Here is a 21,744-nt window from a genome sequence, read left to right as displayed (position 1 = left end):
TATCTAGGAAATGTCTTGATTCCTCCTTCCCTATATGTCTCTCCCCAAGACCTACCCCTTCTTCAAGTGTCTCTGTTCTATAAACAAAAGGAAAGAGCTTTGCCTCTGCTCTTTCCTTTTCAAATGTATTGTCTGGATTCTGCTTTGGTCTCGAACCAGTACCCACCTAGTTTCCCTTGAAGCTATTTGTTAATGGCACGATTCTCCACAGTCCAGGAGGAATCCTAATACAAATATGAATGCAGAAATTGCCTCTCAGCATCTAGACATGGTCCATGTGCTTGGCATGGCCATCTCTGCCTTTCCAGCCTCCATTCAAGACATGGTTTCCTTGTTTACTTATTCTCACTCTGCTCCAATACATACATACATGTTCCCACTACCCCCAGCTCTTTTCACTGGTCATTCATTCTTATGGGCTCTCTTTTGAAGGATAGAACCTCCCCCATTTGTTCAGACAAGTATCCCCAGGGTGCCCAGAGCAGGCTTTCCTATGAAGTGTCACTTTGGCCCCTGGACTATTTTGAGCTGCGGTCACTGAGGCCCTGTAGGCTCATGAGAAACTTTCCATTAACTACCTAGAAAAATGAAAATTGGGAAATCTTACACAATACTAGGATTATTTTTTACACCTGAAATAAACTTTCTATTAGAAAAACGTATCCAAACATCTAGTTACAGAATAGCCTGTCTCTGTCATAGGTCCCCCTGTCTCCTTGACGTCCCTGGCCCTCATCCCACGCCTTAGCTCAAGATACATAACCTCGTTTTACCCCATTTATTTTAGAATTTACATCCACGTAGATTCGCCATATGCATGTAATTAATGTGTTCTTTTCTCCTACTAATCTGTCTGACATATTGTTCAACCAGCCAGAGAGGAAACCAGAAGGCTATGGGAAGCTTCCTCTCCACCCCTACACCTTCCTGCAGCTTCTTCTCTGCATCATGGCATAAGCACTACTCATGTTGAAGCAGGAAGTTTCCCAAGCCTGCTGCTTGGGGGAGTCTGATGCTTAGTTTCTGTTGCTTTCCCTAGCCTGCTGCTTGGGGGCGTCTACCACTTTGATTCTGCTGCTTGCTGAAGCAAAGAAGTTGCTGGGTATACTGCACTGCTTGTCCGTGGTGGTAGCCATGAGTACTTGAACCCCACTTCCTGAACAATAAAAAAAGGCTTATGCCATGATGAATGGGATAGCAAGTTTCCTCATACAAGCTGTATAAAACCTTGACATTTTTGTTCTTGGGAGCTCAGCCTTTTGGGAGCTATCCCACTGAGCCCACTGGTGTGACAATTAAATTTCTTTTTCCAAAGCCTCCCCGGTGGCACAGCAGGTTGAGTATAGCACTGTGAAGCTGTCTGCAGCGTCTGCAGTGCTGGTTTGATTCCCGGCCAGCCAGGGAGATACCCACGTGGCACGGCAGACCTCTCCTACCTCTCCTGCTGCTCCCTCAGCAGTGTTTTAGGTCCGTCTGCCTGATGTGCTCCCCTCTCTGTCTCTGGTGAATCCTCTCACCCTCCCGTGCCTCTGGCCTGTACCCAGCTCTTGTATAAATAAATAAAATCTTAAAAAATTAAAAAAAAAATTAAAAATCTCTCTCTCCACCTCTCTAAGTGCCGTCTGATTTCTCTGGGAAATTTCTGTAACAGGAAGGACACTTCCTGGTGATTTTATCCAAAGTGGGCACTGCTTCTAATGTGCTCTATCACAGCGTCTTCATAAGCAGCCTCACCCATTCAAGTTCCTAATATTTTGTTTATTCTTCATTTCTTTGTTTATATTCTGTGTCTTCCATGCCCACTCCATGAGAGCAGGGATTCTGGCTCTGGTACATGTTGTTTGCCCAATGCCTGCACAAAGTGGAAACTCAATAAATACTGAATGACAAAAGAAACAAAGAATGATGAAAGAATTTTTTTTAAAAAATGGCTGGCTGACTCATAAGAGAGATTTTCCTTGGTTTCAATTTACTTCTGTGTTTATCTTTAGAACATGAATGAGCTCTAACAGTCTGACAAATGCAGGATCCATGATCTATACGGACCCCAACATGCTAATTATTCTTGAAGACATTGTGAAAACTGAAGGACTTACTCCTCTTTTATCCCCCAGCCCTGTAAAAGAATAGAGAGGCCAATAAAGCTTGGGAACTGGCATTGCTTGATTATCCTCATCCACAGAGCACTGATCAATATTGAGTGGGAACCCACCGAGAACAGAATCTACAGCAACACCTCAGGGGGTTCCAGCGATGTGGGGGCAGAGTCCCTGCTTTCTCTGATGGACGAGGCGAAACAGACCAAGTAAAAATACATAAAGCTGTAAACACCCCTAACCACCTCCATATATATAGAATCAGTCACCACCGTAATTGACTAGACTTGTGATGCATTGACAGGCAGGACCAGGGCAATCAGCACAGGCAATGGAGGCACGTGCACTTTATAAGCTGTTGCTGTGGAATCAACCTAAGAAAAACCCCAAGGAAACAAAAAATGTCAAGGGAGTCCAAGCTGCTGGTTTACCAGATTAGGCTGTTTTCTCCTGTCACTGGCACTCACAGCTTACCTACAAAGCACATATTTTAACTGGCAGATTTATTGAGAAATTGAGCTGGAGGAATGCTTCTTTTTATCTTTCTCATTTTTTTTTTTATCAGCAAAAGCAAAAATATGTTAAATCTTTGAACCTGCTTCGTTTTCTAAATGTTGCTCACCTGAGGGTTCTCATGGTGTTTGTTCTAAGTGTGATAAATTCTGGGCCTCCCCGGACTTAGCTAGTGGGGAGACTTGTGTGGTCATCACTTACCCAAGCCCTCTATTCCCTTCTAATCACCTGGGGCTTTAAGGGGAGATTCATGTGACTGAAGCAGGTTGTACCCCATCTCCAGCCTCTGTGGTGGTCACCAGACCATGAGCAATCTGCGAATAGCCCTTCTCAAAGCTGTGATGCAGTAATTACACATCCCTTGTGTCCCAGGGATGGCCCTACCTAAGCCAACAACTCCTCATCCCATAAACAATTGATATTGCAAGAGGCCTTTCATGCAAGGCTCTCACGTGCAACCTGTGCTTCTCCCTTGCGGAGTCTCCCGGCTTCCCTTCCCAGGGCCACCTCCTCAGCACTACATTAGTTGAGGAAATCTGTGCCACCAGCTCCCTGAGAAACTTTCCAAGAAGAGGGAGAAGCTCTCAAGTTGGAGAATGCTTTCTGGACCTTGCAACAGGTTGTTTTTTTGTTTTTTTTGTTTTTTTTTTTTTGCCTCTATCGCTGGTCCCCTGAGTGCTCAGCCATGCTGTCCCGTAGACACTGACCAGCCAATTGCAAGGAGAGAGAAGGTGGGATGAGGCTGGCAAAGGATATCATCAATATCTAGATTCCACAGTACTTAGGTGCTTGTATTAATCATTGTGCTGACCATCATTCCTTTACTAACCTTGTATTCTTGATGCCCAGCACCATGCCTGGCCTACAGTAAACACTCAGTGCACATTTCTGAAGGAAGTATAAACACCATTAGTTTGCAAAGGAATGCACAGCCTTCCCTCAAGGTGCTGCTAATTAAAGTCTCTGTGTAACCTACTGTTACTACAATATATCAGCAGTAAAGTCAAAGGGCACCAGGAATTTTTGAGAGGCATGCTGATCTGATTGGGAAACCATCTTCTGCTCATCAGTAACAGAGACAGAAGTGATCTCTTCTGGGGCCTCTGACTGCGGTAGTATTAATCATCTTCATCTTGTAGTGTAGTTGGCAGTTGGGGCTAGGGTTAGACAATGATGTCAACTCTCATTTTTTTAAAAAAAATACTTACTTGATTCATTTCTTGCTGCTTTTCTTGATGCTAGTTTTTTCAAATATATTTTTAATTTTCCCTTTATTTTATATTTCCTAATAATTGAATCAACTTCCATAAGATTCAGGGAGATTTTCTTTGATGGTAGGGGAATGGAATACAGGAATGGACTAGAGATAGTCAGTGGCCAAACTGATGAGCTTAAATGAAAAGGACTTGGTGATTTGTCAGTTTATGTCAAAGTAGTTTTGTGGCTAATGTTTCAGTTTAAGCACAAGTTGCGCATTACCTAACACATATCTCTTTAAATCCCCACCCCCACAAAGAAAACCTTCCTATTTTCTTTGTAAAATAAAAGCAATTATAGAAAAGGTCATAAAAGAAAGAGTATTATTAACTCTTTACAACATTACTTGGTAACTGGATGCTTGGAATGACAATCACAACCTGGAGATACACACAAGGATTTACTAGTTTCCAGTACTTAATTCTAGTTCTACTTTATATTTGAACACTTGGTTTTAATGTATAGCCTGTTTTTCTAATGTTAAATCTAATGTCACACACACACACACACACACCAAATGTGGAGATAGGAGAGAAGGAATAACAGCTAGAGCATCTTGCCCGCATGGTGATGAGAGGACATACTGGTGCCAGGGATTGGGGCGGGGAGCTACTGGGTTAGCTGCTGTCTTAGATAACACACTGTCATTTCCCTTGGAAAGGAAAGAGAAAGAGAAAAAGAGTATGGCATTCACTCACTTATTCATTCAACAAACATTTATTGACTGCTTGCTAATGCTGTGCATGGCATCATGAATCACAGAGAAGGGGTAGAAGAAGGGAGAGAATTCAGAGATTCATGGATGTGGCCCCCACATTTCAGTAATGTCTGACCCCCTCATGCCTCTGAGAATACAAAAATTCATCAATAGCAGGATTATTAATTGAAACTAGGAAAAGATAGCAGACTAATAAAAGCACAAATTTACTAATAAACTATTCCTCCATCCTGACTTCCTTTTGTGCATGAACTTAGGCTGCTAATAGGGAATGCAGCTACACATCTGGGACAAGAATTCAGCATTTGTATCTGTGTGAAGTCAATGGAAGTAGATGACATGGCTGTGTCACAGATGAAAGGGAAGACTGACGTAGGGTACACATTTTCAGTTTCCCCCCTTTAGAGGATGCACCAGCACTTTTGCACTTAAAAGGTAGCAACACCCAGACACCTTATCAAAAAAGCTTCTCCAGGGATCTTTTCCATAGAAAGTACATTTATAGTTCCTGCTATCATCCCCTCCCCAAAATAATAAATCCCTCTCATATTGGTGGGGGAATGCCTGCCTTTTTCTTGATCTTTCTCACCAAAGGAGAAACTACTAGGACTAAAAATGGTTGGCAAAAGAAGTGACACTGATCCTGATGTTTGGAATGGAGGTAGGTGACTGGTGACTTCTAAAATATATATCAATATTTCTGTTTAGAGAGAGTTTATCTAGCCAGTTGTACTAGTATTGCTTTAAAATTTTTATCAGTCACTTTTTTGTTGAAAAATGTGAGCAGAACTGAGCTTTTCTTTAAATGAATGCTAATAATCATAATAGTACTGGTGTGAGTCTCAAGGCATTAAATCCTTCCAAAATACTTGACATTGTGCTGTATATATCATCATTCGATCCTTGTATCATTCAATCATTCAATCCCTGTATTCAATCCTTGTCAGACAAGTTAGGAATCCTAACTTGTCAGATACATACTAATCGCCCTACTTTACAGACATGCAGACTGAGGCTCACAGTCGTTAAGTATACGTCTCAAGATCCATAGCAAGTAAAAATGTTCACGCAGGTCTGTCTGACTCTAAACCCTGCTTACAAACTACCTTAGAGTCCTTCACTGAATTAGCTTACATAACTCTGAGCCAGGTATTATTAAACGTCACACTCTGTTCTCAGAAGTAGAAATCATTTGCTGAGTAAACAGCCACAGAACATTCAAGTAAAAGAAACCCTAAGTATCATCTAATTCAAGTCAGTCATCATACAGATGAGATTATTTCAAAGAAGGTTAAATAACTTACTCCAGGTCACCTGGCTGGTTAATGGCTCAACTGAGACAAAGAACTCTGGTCTTTTGACTCTCCATCCAGTGTTCTTTCCTCAATATATGTTCTTAGAGTAGCATGGGCAGTGTAGACATATATATATATATATATATAACTGCTTAAGACACAAAGCACTCATCCTAAGAGCTCTGAAAACTCCAACTGATGTCAAGTTCAAATTCTCACATCTGATATAGAATCTCCCCTTGCATCTTCATTAATTTTTTAGTTTTTTTTCCCCAACATATTTTTGGCAGAGGTAAACCATTAGTTGTGGAATGGAGCCCTTTACTTAATCACTAAAAATCCTGGTAGATATGTGTTTTGTACTATTAAGCCCGCAGCCCTATGCTTGTTTCACCATGACCAAGCCTCCTGGGTATTGATGTGTTGGATAAAAGAGCATGAGCAAAATAAATTGGTTCCATCTTAGCTTATTGAATCTAGGAAACAGAATAAGTTTGGTCAATATGACTTTTTCTACTTTTTTCCATCATACAATTCAGGCTCTTCTCCCCAGTGATGTTGGTTAACAGTCTGATATTTACCAAGTGCCTCCTATATGCCCTACATTATGTTAGGAGCTAAGGGAATTAAAAAAAATTATGAAGCCTTTGCATTTGTTATTTCATCTGCCTGAATTGTTCTATCCCTGGATCTCTGCATGATCAGTTCCTTCTAGTCTTCTCAGTCTTAACTCAAAATCATTCCCTCATCACCACACTGAGGCCTTCTCTGTGCCTGTCAATTAGCCCCTCAGTCCTCTAGTAAACCTCTATGACGTCACCTGGCTTTCGTTTCTTCATAATATCTATCACTATTTGGAATTACTGCAATAATTCCCAGTTACCTGCCTCTTTTTGTCTCTCCTTACTAAAATAAAAGCTCCACAAAAACAGAAAACCTTTTTGCATCACTCACAATGGTGAGTGCTTTCAATACACCTAGTGCTTTCAACAATGTCTAGATAAAGATAGAGTTGAATAAATGAATGAATAAGACCACTCCCAGGAAGCAACAGATCCAGTCATGAGGTACAACTTAGAGATTAGGAGTAGAGAATAATCCAGAATACCTTATAATTAACTACCTGATTGCATGTTATACACAGTATGTCACCACTCTCAGGTCCATAATTTTATAAAAAGGGTTTGATATCACCACCAGAATACTCCCATCCACTGAAATACTAGCCAGATTAAATTATAAAGCTCTGTAACAATTCTGGTTTCAGTAAGGAAAAATCAGGGCCTCCTGAATGCTGCTTCAGGACGCCTAGTGATAGCGCTTGAGGTAGTAAGATGAGAACAATGCTGCCCACAGCACAATGATTTAAAAAAAAAGAAAAAAGAAAAACAATCAGCTTATCACCTTTAATCCTGATTGCTGGCATATTTCCAATTCTTTTCAGTGCCGGAGGGCTTAAGAAGATTCAAATCTGCACATAAGCCTAATGATCAATGATTTTGTCAGAGAAAAGTCCTGGTCCAGAGAGAAAACTGTTCAGGATCATCCCCCTACCTGTGAGGATCCCCATTCCTCTGTGGAGATGGTAGGAGACATCCCCCAGAAGCCCACCAAGCCACGGCTCTAGGATTGCATTCCTTCAGGGGCCAGGCTGAGCAGGACGGACAAGGGAACCGGTTAGCTGTGGGTCTTCCAGAAAAGAACGTAACTTTGCCATTCAGAGATTGGTCTTCTCACTGGCAGCTCTGCTGTCATCACAGAACTTGTTATAGAAATCCAAAATCTCAGACCCCACTTACTGAATCAGAATCTCTATTTTGAGAAGGTCTCAGGTGATATATATGCATATTACATTTTGACACATACTGCTGTAGAGGAAAATAATAACTACTCCAGCCACTGCGTCATCATCACAGATCATGGTCAAAAAGAATCAAAAATTTTGAAAAACTCCAGGTGAACAGTCGTAGATCCACTATAAAGTCTAAGCAGAGTTGACTTCTGCCCTGGTAGATTCACTTTAGACCAGTGTTCTGTTTCAATTATGTCTTGAGGCCACTTCCATCTATCCATTAACCTTCTTGCCTTATCTCGTCTTGTGCCATTGGCAGGCACAATGACATGCAGTTAGCAGCGTAGTTCAGTGAGGGAAGCATTCTTCCTTTCCTGGTGCTGCCATTGATGAGCTATGTGACCCACATATGTTATTTAAGCTCTCTGAGCCCTGGTTTCCTTATCTATTAGATGGGAAAGGTAAGACCAAAGTGTTATCTATGTTTTAGGATTAAATGAGAAAAGTTAACTTAATTTGCTTAGCCAACTACCTGAATCAAAGTAAGTACTCAAAATATGGTAGATGTTTGGTAACATTATTCATAGTCACATCCTCCCAATAGATCCAGTTTATGCTGGCCTTTTTGCATCAGAGCCCCTTGGGGACTGAGGGACTTGAAGATGCCAATGAAATCCTCACCACATGTTTAGGAGGCTTAAATCCTCTCTAAGCCTCTGTTGACGATGTCATCTAGCTCATTCAGCAATGCCTTCATCAGCCCTGTCTGTCTGGGAATGTCATAGAACAGCTGTCTCCACTAAACTTCCTCTCTGTTCAACACAGGGTTTTGCATGTAGCAGACCCTCAGCAAGTGTTTGTTAAATGAATTAATTAATCATTTCAAGAAAGTAGCCATAGATCATAATCGTTTTGCCACTTTGCTAACTTTGTTGTGGTAATGTGCCTTTGGAGCTGGCTGCCAAATATGGCGCAGGCGGTTGAGCACAGGCTGTGAGGCTGTCCACAGCCTCTGCAGCGTGGGTCGATCCCTGAGGGCCGGGGAGAGGCCCACATGGCACGGCAGACCTCTCCTGTCTCGCCAGCTGCTCCCCTCAGCAGTGTATTTCAGTCAGTCTGTCTGTTCTGTTCCCCGTTCTGTCTCTGGTGAATCCTCTCACCCCCTGCACATCTGGCCTATACACCTGTTCTTGTATGCATGAATAAATAAATCTTTAAAAAAATAGAAATTACAGGTCTAACTCTTCATTGGATTTCTAAGTTCTTTCCTTAACTTGTACCACATGTACCAGTTGTACCACATGTCCAAGCGATGACCTACATCGACTGAACTAGTTCAACATTCAGGACTGGGTCTCTGCTGATCAGCATTTGCAGTCCAGGGTGAGAAGTTTCAGCAAATTCAGCTGTTGCTTTGGCTTGGCCATAGCAGAAATCTGCTCACTTTCCTGGGAGAGGGACCAATGTATCTGTGTTAGGTTTTATCCACCCAAAATCAAATTGGTAGAAAATATGGCATATGATGTGGTGAAAACCCAATACCAGGTGGAGGAAATAAATACAGTGCCCACTGGTTTAGTTCTTTCTTCGACTCTAATCTGATTGAGACTTCTCAGACCTATGGCATCACCTGAAGGTAAAACTCTCAGCTGTGACTTGGAGAAGAGGAAGCCATTCTACTTAGTGTTCCCCATGGGAAGGAAGAACAACTGACTATGAAAAAAGTGTAGATTATGAACTAGATGTTGAAGCGAAAAGAAGAACTCACTTACTGCCAGTTGTCACCCAGTGACCCCACTGATACACGCCCAGAACAATGGCAACAAAAGGCAATGGCAAAGGTCAGATTGAAAAATAACAATGAAAGTGATCTTGGAAAAGGAAAGGAAGCAAGACTCAAGGAAATCTACTCCTGAATGGGCCATAGAAGAAAGAAAATGGACTGTGCTTAGTGTGTCAGGCGGAGGATTAAAATTAAGCCCTTGGAAGCTCTTATTGGAAAAGCTACTTTTTTTTTTTTTTTTTTTTTTTGTCTCTTCTCTGGGATCTGCACACACATAGCTCTTTACAGGTTTCTTCTGAAGTAAGAACAAAATAAAGGATGCATTCCTTCAACAAACTGCGGATGCTAATTTGACACTAGGCACTATGTCTTGGGCGATTACTCAAAGACTAGTAAGAAATGGTCATGTTGCATTGTATCCTCTCTCAGACTTATATCCAAAGTCCAGCTCTTTGCAGACACAATTGTGTTGGTTGTTTTAACTTTATAAGTCTTCATTCAATATAACAAAATTTTCAGGGAGTATTTTTTAAGGTTTTAAAAGATTTATTATAAAAATGATTGATTTTTATGGTAAAAGCAATACAAAATTTGGGATCTCCCTGGTGACGCAAGGGGTTTTATCTCAGCATTATGAAACTATCTGCAGTACAAGTTCGATCCCTGGCCAGGAAACTGACCCACTGGTGTAGAAGATCTCTCCTGCCTCGCCCACTGCTCCCCTCAGTAGTATATTTCAGTCAGTCTGCTTGTTCTGCTCCCCACTCTGTCTCTGGTGAATTCTCTCACCCCCAACCCCCACCTCTGGCCTACACCCCAGGTCTTATATACATAAATAAATAAAATAAATCTTTTTCAAAAAAGGATTACAAAATTTGTGCCTTCCCGGTGGCACAGTGGGTTGAGTGCAGCGCTGTGAAGCTGTCCGCAGCCTTTGCAGCATGGGTTTGATTCCCGGCCAGCCAGGGAGATTCCCACATGGTGCAGCAGACCTCTCCTGCCTCATCTGCTGCTCCCCTCAGCAGTGTATTTCGTCCGTCTGCCTCTTCTGCTCCCCGCTCTGTCTCTGGTGAATCCTCTCACTCTCCCTTGTCTCTGGCCTGTACCCCAGCTCTTGTATAAAAATAAATAATAAATCTTCAAAAAAAAAATCTTTAAAAAAAAAAAAAACAGCATTTGTCAGTACAAAAAATAAGTTTATCCCAACACCACCTATCCCACTCTTGGAGAAAATAGATAATTTGCATATATGTGCTTATATATATTATGTATACATGCACATACTTGAACACATATATATATACGACACAAATAAATATATATATATATATATAGTGAAAGTCTACAAGATTCATATATTTATATATGTATACACATGTATCAATAATTACAGATAGATTTTTAAAAACAGATGAGACCCCCATATATCTAGTCTTCTGCAACTTGCTTAGTTCACTTCCCAACAGCTAGGAAGAGAATACCTCTGGATCAGGAGACAGTAAATTGGCAACTGTAGTTGTCTGGTGTCTTTAAGACGCAGAACTAGGTTACTGAGAGATAAGAATAGGTGGGAGGTTTACTTTTCACTTAATACTGCTTTGCACAATTTTAATTTTTAAATAAACTTTTAAAATTAAAAAAGAGAAATATGGTAAATTTTTTTTTAAAGATTTATTTATTTATTTATTTATAAAAGAACCAGGGTATAGGCCAGATGTGTGGGAGGGTAAGAGGATTCACCAGAGACAGAGCGGGGAACAGAACAGACAGACTGACGAAATACACTGCTGAGGGGAGCAGCCGGTGAGACAGGAGAGGTCTGCCATGCCATGTGGGACCATCGCTGGCCAGCCGGGATCGAACCAGCACTGCAGAGGCTGCAGACAGCTTCACAGTGTAGTGCTCAACCGCCTGTGCCACCAGGGGAGGCCAGAAATATGGTAAATGTTGTCAAGTCTACTGCCACAGGACACAGCTGGACAGGGAAATGACAAGGCAGGGAACTGTGGAGAGGGCTGCCAGAGGATATGTAGAAGGAGCTATGAGAGCATAAAATAGGCAGCAATGAACTCTGCCAGAGCATCAAGGAGAGCTTTGCGGAAGTGATGACACTGGAGTGGCTCTTCAACAGTTGGAGGGAGGTGATGATAGTATGGAGGGTAGAATACAGAAGAAGACTGGAGAGGTAGCATGTGCTCAAACATTCAATGCTTTCATCCAAACTAGTGGGAAGTTTGATTCTGGACTCAGAATCATGGTAATTTGTAAGAGCTGATGGAGGTAATTATAAAAACCCAAGTAAGAAACAGAAATCTTTACTGAGAAGACTAATCTGTTCATCCCAAGGTCCTGGGAAGAGAATGGGATTCTTCTAGAAATTAGGCAGTAAAAGAGACACCAGGGAAAGGAGAAAAGAGAGAATTCCAAGAGAAGAGTAAGAAAGGAATCTAAAAGAAAATACCTGAATGTGAAAGAACAGTTGTGGAGATGTTAGTGAACATATTTATGGCCTTGGACTAGGGTCAGATGGAGTCTCTGATGTCTTAAACTTCTAGAAGCAAGGGGAAGGGTTTTGAATTAATCAGCAGAGTAGAGGATGCTTAGAGTAGGGAGTGGGGGGTGTTACAGCATCGAGAGAGGGAAGACTGAACACAGATTCCCAAAGATGCCCAGGTCATATTCTCTAGACTATGACCCTAGAACCTATGACTATTACCTGTGAATGGCACATGGGATTTTGCAGATGTGATTATATTAATTTGACCTGGGGAAATTATCATTGATTATCTGGGTGGGTTCAATACAATCAAAAGGATCCTCATTGGAGGAGGCAGGAGAGTAAAAAAGATGGTCATGTGACTCAGAGATTGGAGTGGTGCTCTTTGAAGAGGGAAGGAGGGGCCACAGGCCAAGGAATATAGGTGTCCTCTATAATCTGGAAAGGACAATGGAAGGAATTCTCCCTGACAGCTTCCAGAAGGAACCAGCCATATTGACACCTTGACTTTGGTTCATTAAAACTGATTTTGAATCGCTGGCCTTCAGAACTGTCAGAGAATAAACTTACATTGTTTTAGCCTCTAAGTTTGTGGTAATTTGTTACAGCAATGCCAGGAAACAAAGACTGGGAGTGAAGTCATACTGTTCATGATGAAAAGGCAGTAGGAGGTTAGTGAAGGGCTTCAAGCTGAAGACTCACATTATTAGATGGCACTAAAAAATGGTAACAGATGGTGAAAAGTATAATGGACTAGAATGGCAGGGAGCAAAAAAAATTCCATGAGAAAGCTACTTCAATCATTCTTATGGGAGCTGATACAGTAAATTCAAATAATTTTGAGTAATGGAGAGGAGAAGACATTTGTTGAAGAAATATGTAGTTAGTAAGAAGGGTGGGACTTTGTAAATGATTGAATGTAGACTATGGAGGAAAACATGAAGGACTCTATATTTTGACTTGTCAATGTAGTTCATGAATGTAGTGGATGTAGAAGAAAGAGATGTTGTTCCTTGAGAAACCTGAAGAATATCCAGTGCAAAATACTAAAAGGAAAATGGGCTTCTGGGTCTCTCAGATTTATAGAAAAAGGAAAGGATTAGAGAAGCAAACAGAGAAGAGAATCACTCATCAATAGTTAAGAGTACTAGAATGAAATCCTGAAAAATGACCAAAATATAAAGTTGTTTTGGAGGAGTAAGAAGGGCAAAATAAGAATGAAATTTAAAGTCCAAAGATTGGGCCTTCCTGGTGGTGCAGCAGGTTGAGCATGGTGCTGTGAACCTGTCCGTAGCCTCTGCAGTGCCAGTTCGATTCTTCGCCAGCCAGGGAGATACCCACATGGTGCGGCAGACCTCTCTTGTCTCGCCCGCTGCTCCAGTCAGCAGGGCTTTCAGTCTGTCTGTCTGTTCTGCTCCCAGTTCTGTCTCTGGTGAATCCTCTCACCCTCCCGCACCTCTGGCCTATACCCCAGCTCTTGAATACATAAATAAAATCTTTAAAAAAAAAAAAAAAGATAAAGTCCAAAGATTCATGAAAAGAATTTGGACAGAATAGCTTCAGGGACACCAAGGGAAGGAAAAATTGGAGAAAGCAAAGCTGGTCAATCTCATCTGAGATTGAGAAAATGGCCACCAGACACATGAACCTCTCGCTAAGAAGTTCCTGATTTCTTTGCTATTCATGTGAAGAACAGAGATATGTCTTTGGAAGGAAGCTGTTGAAAGCATGCCTTTGAAGAGTCAAAGGAACATGAGGAAGTAGAGAAAAGGTGTAGAAATTACTCACTCAAAAAATTTGATGGTGATATATTGAAACCAAATAACATGACAAATAAGTGCCGGTTCAAGAGAAGACAGTGGTAAAAGAGCCACATGTTTATAAAAAGATTATTTTCGTGAAAGACATAAGGTCAGGGAAGTGATAATTCAGTGGCTGAAGAGGTTGTAATAATTTAAAAGAAGAAGATTAATGAGTGAGTGAGGTTGAAGAGGCAGCAGAGAGGGGAGGGAGTGAGGCTACCTGTGGGGAGGTTAGCCTGGAGTGGAGGAACTTCTGACATGTTCTGAGGCATAAGGGCAACAGAGGATGAGAGAAGATATAAGAAAGTTTAGAATTGGAGAGACAGGAGGTTGGGAAAGTTCACTTTTGATAGTGTTTATTTGTTCTGTAAGTAAAACCATTAAGACACATTAATCTTAGGCTATAAGGTATGGAAGGAATTTTTCATAGGCTTCAGTCAGACCCATTTAGAGACAGGGGTGCCTAAATGTTGGTATGGCCAAACCACAGAGTGGTAGCATGCCAAATAAATGTCTTCTGAAGATCTGGTTAAAACAGACATATCTGGTTTTTCTTTGATCAAGCATAACTCAGGCATTTTGCATATCTACAGTAAACCCACATGGGGAGGGACCTCCCCTGGTGGCGCAGGTGGTTGAGCAAAGTGTTGTGAAGCTGTCCACAGCCTCTGCAGTGCCAGTTTGATCCCGGCCTGCCAGCGAGGGTCCCACATGACGAGGCAGACCTCTCCTGTGTCACCTGCTGCTCCCCTCAGCAGTGTATTTTGTCAGTCTGCCTGTTCTGTTCCCAGCTCTGTTTCTGGTGAATCCTCTCATCCTCCCACACATTCGGCCTGTACCCCGGTTCTTGTATAAATAAATAAATAAATAAACCTTTAAAAAAAAACCCACATGGGGAGTCTGGCATCAGACTTTGTCATTACAATTGTTAGGGGGAAAAGGATGTCCTAAAGCTAATTCCATACAGGCTTTGTGGACTCCACCCCCACCCCAGGCCAAAGCCAAAGACACTGGGAACTCCAGATCCCATCACCACCAAAGGGAAGGTGGCTGGGACCTGAGGGTGGGGTTAAGCAGCCAGGTTGGTATAAAGCCAGACACGTGGGCTTTGGAGGGGTCCCCCATTTTGGCTCTCCGCCAGCTCGCAGCGTCTGGCCAGCTCGGAGAATGCTTTTTGGGTTTCCAGGTCGGCGGATCGGGTAGGACGCATTAAAGACTTTATTTCCCTATTTTCTCCCTGAGTTGTACATTTTCCTTATTTCCTTTTCCCTTGTAAATAAACCTTTTATTAACCTTTTTGTGTGTGCCTGTAGTGGAGTATTCATAAGTCCCTTGTAAGCGCGCGGGTGAGGACCCACAGCCAGGCAACCCGTTCAATATCGGGGCTGCCCTATAACACTACCACCACCACCACTACCATCACTAAGAAGCAGCAGCAACAATAAACAATTGTCCAGGGCTTACCTAATGTGCCCAGCTCTGTATTAGACCTTTAAGCACCTTGGAGTTTTTTTGTTTTTTTTTTTAAAGATTTATTTATACAAGCACTGGGTACAGTCAGAAGCGCGGGAAGGTGAGAGAATTCACCAGAGCGGGGAGCAGAGCAGGCAGAAGGACCGAAGTACACTGCTGAGGGGAGCAGCGGGCAGCAGGAGAGGTCTGCGCGCCATGTGGGACCCTCCTCTGGTGGCCGGGGAGCAGCCGGGGATCGAACTGGCGCTGCAGAGGCTGCGGGCATCTTCGCAACCCAGCACTCAACCGCTGCGCCACTGGGGAGGCCCAGCACCTTGAAGTTTAAAGTGGACTAAGACATAACATCTACACTGAGACATTTTATAGTGATTTATTTATTTATTCTAAATTTATTTATTTATTTTCTTATAAATCATTGTTCATTTTTGTACAGTAATTGATTTCTTCTCTCAGGTGTAGTCCCTGTAGTTCTCCTGCTACCATATCACCCAAGATCTGTCTCCATAGTCTCTTGTGCTCTCCCCTGCCCTGTTTTGACTTCTCTCTCTCCACCTCCCCTGCTATACCCTCCAGATCTATGGTCATCTTGTGAGTTTTGCTTTTTTTCTTGACCTTCTGTTTGGTTTATCCATATTCCATACATAAATGAAACCATACAATATTTATCTTTTTTTCCTTCTGACTTATTTCACTTTGTACAATGCCTTCCAGGTCCATCCAGGTTGCTGCAAATGGCATAAGTTTCTCTTTTTTGACCAGTAGTAATATTCCATTGTGTATATACGCCACACTTTTTGATCCATTTGTCTGTTTGGGGAATTTAGGTTGTTTCCATATTTTGGTGATTGTAAATAGTGATCTACCCACAGAACACTAATTTGAAAGGAAACCTGCACAAATGCCTAACCTGAGAAAGCTTTTTACATAAAGAAGGACTCATAAGGCTCTTTAAACTATCAGAGCTAAAAGGGACCACAGAAGACCTCACATATTTGATTCCCACCTGGTTGACTCTGGAGTAGCAACCCCTAAATCCTGTATTCCTTTCATTTCATTACACCTTTGGAAAACCTTCTTTCCTATTCAATCCATGCCTAATTTTAGGTATCTGGTCATCAGAAGGAAAGTATAAGTAAACTCTTTACTAGAAAGATTTTTAAAGTTAGAGAAGGAAAGAACATATAATCAAGGGATTTAAGCCCAAAACAGTGTCACTTGTATGTCATGGTAGGTGAAGCCCTCTCAGAATGCTTGTTGCTACTGGTATATAAATCCCATTCTCTCAGAGTGCAGAAAAGTAGAAGGAAACTTCTCTTTGTCTTATGCACTCTTAATTCTTAATTTGTTACATGCTTTTATACAGGAATAAAAGGAAACTAGTGTTCTGGGAGAAGAAAAATATTTAACAGTGAGAATCAGAGCAAGCAAAAAAGAGATAAACCCTAGGATATAGAGGGAAGATTTGGAAGTGGCTGGGTAGGTGGGGTGGCTACATAGACAATGGAAGCCAACATAAACATACTAAAATAAATGTTTGGATGTCTTTTATCACTGATAACAAGCACAGGGCGGGCAATGCATATGTCATATTTATACAAACTAAAGGCAAGAGTTGGACTGTGAAAAAACTTGCTGCCATATGGTAAGAATGGCTTGAGATCAAGAAGGGTTGGGCATCATGCCAAGGCCATGGACAAACTTCCTCCTCAGTGCTTGGGATAGAAGAAGGGAAAATGCCAGGAATTCTGGGGAAGGTCAGACTTTCACTCTCATCTCTCAGGAGCCCCTGAGCCTGACAATCCTTGAACCGTTGTCAAACAGAAATCGAGGCGGATTTAGCCCTTTGGTTTAACTGCGAGGTTCTGGCATAGAAGCATAAGAAAGATTTGCCAGTTGGAACTGGTCTTATCTATATTTGCTTACATGACACTCTTTTCTTAGTAATTTGGAATAAGAACAATTTTAAGATGCTCAAGTTTGAAGAGATACCAGAAGTCTGTCGTTACCATGCCTTTGGGTTTAGAGGAATCAAAGCTTGAGATGAAATGCTGTAATAACTGCCGCCCAGATATAAGATTCTAGCTTCTTCTGGAAGAAAATGCCCAGCCAGAAAGACAGGCTTTTGTGCCTCCACTACCTCTTGAGAAGACAAAACAAGAGCAAGGAGGACCAAGGGCATCTCAGCCATGAGGGTGCATTCCCTCACTGCAGAACTGCTGACAGCAGAGGGTCCCTGGTCTCAGAGGGACCTTGATCATTAAATCTCAGGATGACCTACTTCTTGAGTTTTTGTTGTGCTAATTTCATCCCTTGGCCTTTAGAAACTCACACATCCACAATGTGGCCTCCTCAGAATGCCATGAGGGTAAGTTCAGGAGAAGAAAGTCCACGAATGGCAAACCAGCCTTGATTGATCAGAATACAAATTTACCAGCCAGTTCACCTCCAATACCAGAAGATGAGTTCAGAAAGTTCAAATTTCTTCCTCTTACTTAGACTGAATACTAATTTGTCATCAAAACTGTGGGCAAGCATTTATATGTGAGGCTGTTATCCAGACCTATACGAGCACTTGGGCCAACAGGAATATCCCCATAGCACAGATCAGTAGCAAAATGGGCCACACAGGGCAGGTGGAGCTAGAAGGGGTTTACTGTGCAGTTACAGTTAAGGGGTTGCCAGCCATTGTGGGTTGGAATGGTTGGAGGCAGGAAATAGTGAGGGAGACTGCAGTTCTTTTTCTCCCCTACTCCCTGAGAGCAGTCTAACGCTTAGCCTTTGCTCTGATGGCAGAATGCAGGGTAGCCACATCCTAGAGGACATTCTCTAATAACTAACAATGTGGCCGTACAGTTTTGACCACATCGGCACCTGAAGTTTCAACCAAATACCTCCATTTTGAGACTCAGTTTTAATAACCAAACCCTGGCAATTTTAAGAAGGGGCACAGAGCAATGAAGCAACATCTAAATGATTCCTTTGCCTTCAGAATCCTTTAGTTTGGTCCCATAGATCACACCTAAGTGGGCATTACTGGCATAGGGTGCAGAGTTTGCTGGTAAACATGTCACTCACCTTTGCTGATGTCTTCATATTCCAGCCAGAGTCGCCGCTGGACCTGCTTATTTGGGTACCAGATGGAGCAGGACTCCTCAAAGCCATATATGGCTTCCTGGATGTAATGATTGCCAAACTGGTCCAACAAAGCCACAAAATCCCCACGAGATGTAGCCCCATCAAGGGAGTGGAGAGCATTGTTGAGGGCTAGAAGAAAACATCAGCCAAGAGTAACGTGAAGACACACAAGGCGAGTATCTGGGTTCCTAGGGGCTTCAGCTTCAAACGTGGAGGAGCCTGTGTCACCCAAAGTGATGGGGAGAGCAGGCTGGGACTGTCAGGGCCTTTTTTCATTTAGCAAAATCAGACATTTCAATTCCTAAATGATTATGTCTTCAAGCTAGTTGGTTATATTGTTAACTTGGTGCACTGTTAAGTAAAACATTGCCAGATCTCCGCCATCCCCTGTTAAAGCAACACTGTTGTTCTTTTTTTTTTTTCCCCAAATCACAAGTCATGTCATTAAATCAATTTAGTGAGCTCAAATAATAGTATTTGCAGGGAAAAGGGGAAGAATAAAATAATCTAAAATAGAAACAAAAATACCGGCAGAGAACATTTTCCTTCATTAAATATAGTATTGCTTCATGACACTTCAGCTGCATGCATGTGGGAGTGTGGTTGTACAAGGTCAGGGAGGAAAGGTATTCTCACTGTAGGTAGTGACCAAAACAGTCTGTACAATATGAACTCAGAAGTGGGTAATCGGAAAATTGTGGAAAGAGAAAGGTAAACAGGGTCACTAAAACATTTTTTTCTATTTATTTCAGATAATGAAAGGGACTAGGAAATGGCAAATGGCAGAAAGGACATGATTTTCTCCTGACCCTCTTCCTAGTCAAATCTTGGATTTGTTTTCCCTGTTGAAGAGAATTATACTTGTCGGAACAATAACCGAAGGCAACATTTCCAAATCCAGTATCTTCTGGACTTGGCAGCATTATATAATCATCCTTTCTACATACCTCTGTCCTGTTGGGACGAGGCAGGGTCTGGCCCAGGTATAAGCCCCCAAGTGGTGAAGTCCACATTACCTGGGATGCCAGGTATGACTTTGAAGACAAGTGGCAATAGAGCTGCCTCCTTGCTAAGCCCCGATATACATAGCACCCATGCTGGGTGAATGATCTTTCTAGCAGTTTTCTGTACCAACAGAGTTTATTTTAGTAAGATCCCCATCCCAAACTCTCTTTCCAAGAAGTTTTTTCCTGTTTTGAAAAAAGATCTGAGTCCATTTGTGTCCTATGGAAATGTTCTATATCCTTGAAGCATTTTCTTTCTCTAGCACAAAGTTTCACCCTTTATGAGGGTATGTCTCATTTGTCTTCATAACTCTGTGTCTCTGCCCTGCGTTTCTGTCACGTTGGCCCTAAGTCTCTGCCTCCCTATGGCTGATCTTAAGGCTTTTCTCCTTGTCTTGTCATCCCGTGTCCCCAATATCATTTCCCTTTTAATCTAACACATAGAAGCCAGACTCTGTAGCATAAACTTCAGGTCTGCTATATTCTCTAGATAGACTCAGAAGATGCTGAATAATATTCTGCTAGTCCATGGGGATGAAATGGAATAGAGATATGCATCTCTATTAAATTTGTATTTATAAGAAATTTCCCATTTGCCAACTGCACATTGGAATTGCTCAACTGTTAGGAAATGTTTGATTCAAGGCATTTCTCTAAAATTTTAAAGAATACTTATATAAGGAGACTCACTGTTCTGTTTTGGAACAATTTGTTCTAAGTAAGTTTGGAATTTACTCCTCCTATTGATATAGATAAAACTCTGTCTATCCTAAATCCCACAGTCATCCATCACTATCAATCACCTATCTATCCATTTATCTATAATCTAGCTACCTTTCTCTATCTATCTCACTGGCTTGGAAACTTAGCTATTTTCTATTATTCCTTACCCCTCCTTCTTTCTTATTTTCTTTCCCCTATTTCCTTCATTGTGTGGAAACTCTCAGTGATGCTTTCTGCATTTGGAAAATTTCATTCTGTCAATTTATAAAAATATTTGCTTTTGTATATCCTCTCTACACATTGCGTGATCCCAGGAAAAAAATACTAAAGTAGGTGTTTATCTTCAGTGGTTCCTACCTTGCCCTTTCTAACTCTTCTGTAGTCCAAGATAAAACTTGCAATTTTATCTATACTTAGAAAAGGATCTGATTCCAGCCCTTTGCCCTTTAGGGTGAATCTGAATGAACAGGTTATATATCTGACAGCACAGCTACAGTTTAGACCACCTCTTCAACAATGGGATAAGAGGCTTGTGCCCTTGGAAAGGAGTTGCAAGCAGGCAGGAGGGAGAGCGTGCCGCTGTGCTCACCCTGAGAGATCGCCACTTGGTTGAGTTTGATGTGGTACATCACAGACCGGACCTTCCAGTGCTGCAGCACCGGGTACCCCGACACCTCGCTGAAGTTCACCATCCCTAGGGACAGAGGAGACACAGACTCAAAGTGTGCATGGATTCACAAGCCCTAAGTGTAATACATGGGGGTGTCATTGTGAGGAGACTCTCCCTGATGGAGTTTCTGGAGTCATAGTAATGGCACTTATCAATTATTAAACTCTTGCTCAACTATTTTGCTAAGTGCTTTGCATATATAGTCACTTGAATCTTCTGAGATACGTATTATATCTGCATTTTATGCACAAGGAAACTGAGGCTTAGAGATGATGTTTGTATAAGGTCCCGAGTCATCGTGAAGAGTCAGGATGGTGCTCCAGAGGCAGCTGAGACTAGCAGGGGCTCTTAACCATTCTATGCTAATATTCTCTTAATAAATTTATACGGAACTCCAGGCTTACTGTAACACACCAGATTTTTACACTCTTTAATAGTCGCAGTAATTGACTCAGCTCACAACCTGATAACATTGATTTTTCTGTCCCATTTAACTGATTTGTGTTCAGTATTTAAGTTTTAATTACTCTGAGGCTGATAATGCTTATTTCTTTTTACCAGGAGGGACAGTGTCAGCGTGACTAAGTCATCAAGGAGCAGGCAGGCCCTGAGCTCAACACCATCTGCATGCCAGACAGTGACAGACCCTTTCTCTGTGGTTCCCCCTTTACTGATGGAAGAACTGAGATTCTGAGAAGCCAGGTCATTGTCCAAGGTCACTCTCAACAAACACATCCTGGTAGCCTCTTAGAGATGTTATAATGGGCTATTCTTGTTTGAGCACCTTGGAGGAAGTGTGTCAGACCCTATTTGAATTGTAGCCGATACTATAAATATAAAATGCTACAGAAACAAAATAATTAGGCCACAGGAAATAAAAAAAATTACCTTGCTAAATTTAGAAAACCAACATAGCTTCTTTTCTATGCCTAATGTTTGCTATGTGTATAAGTTATGGGGAATATATATATATTTTATATATATAT

General features: G+C 41.7%; 1 protein-coding gene across 2 annotated transcripts in view; it reads right to left on the bottom strand.

Annotated features, from left to right (window-relative positions):
• ASTN1 (astrotactin 1) overlaps window positions 1–21,744 on the bottom strand; it is a gene marked incomplete at its 3' end in the record, with an annotated part of 311,956 nt that overhangs the window by 56,546 nt on the left and 233,666 nt on the right. For both annotated transcript variants that reach the window (XM_084251292.1, XM_084251293.1), the window contains exons 15-16: window positions 20,678–20,782; window positions 18,302–18,490 (exon numbers count right to left, since the gene is read on the bottom strand). In XM_084251292.1, coding sequence (XP_084107418.1) covers window positions 18,302–18,490; window positions 20,678–20,782 — 294 coding nt within the window. The remainder of the gene's footprint in view (window positions 1–18,301; window positions 18,491–20,677; window positions 20,783–21,744) is intronic.

Source organism: Talpa europaea, assembly GCF_964194135.1.
Source record: "Talpa europaea genome assembly, chromosome: 12".
NCBI lineage: Eukaryota > Metazoa > Chordata > Mammalia > Eulipotyphla > Talpidae > Talpa > Talpa europaea.
This window is presented reverse-complemented; position numbering and strand designations above follow the sequence as displayed.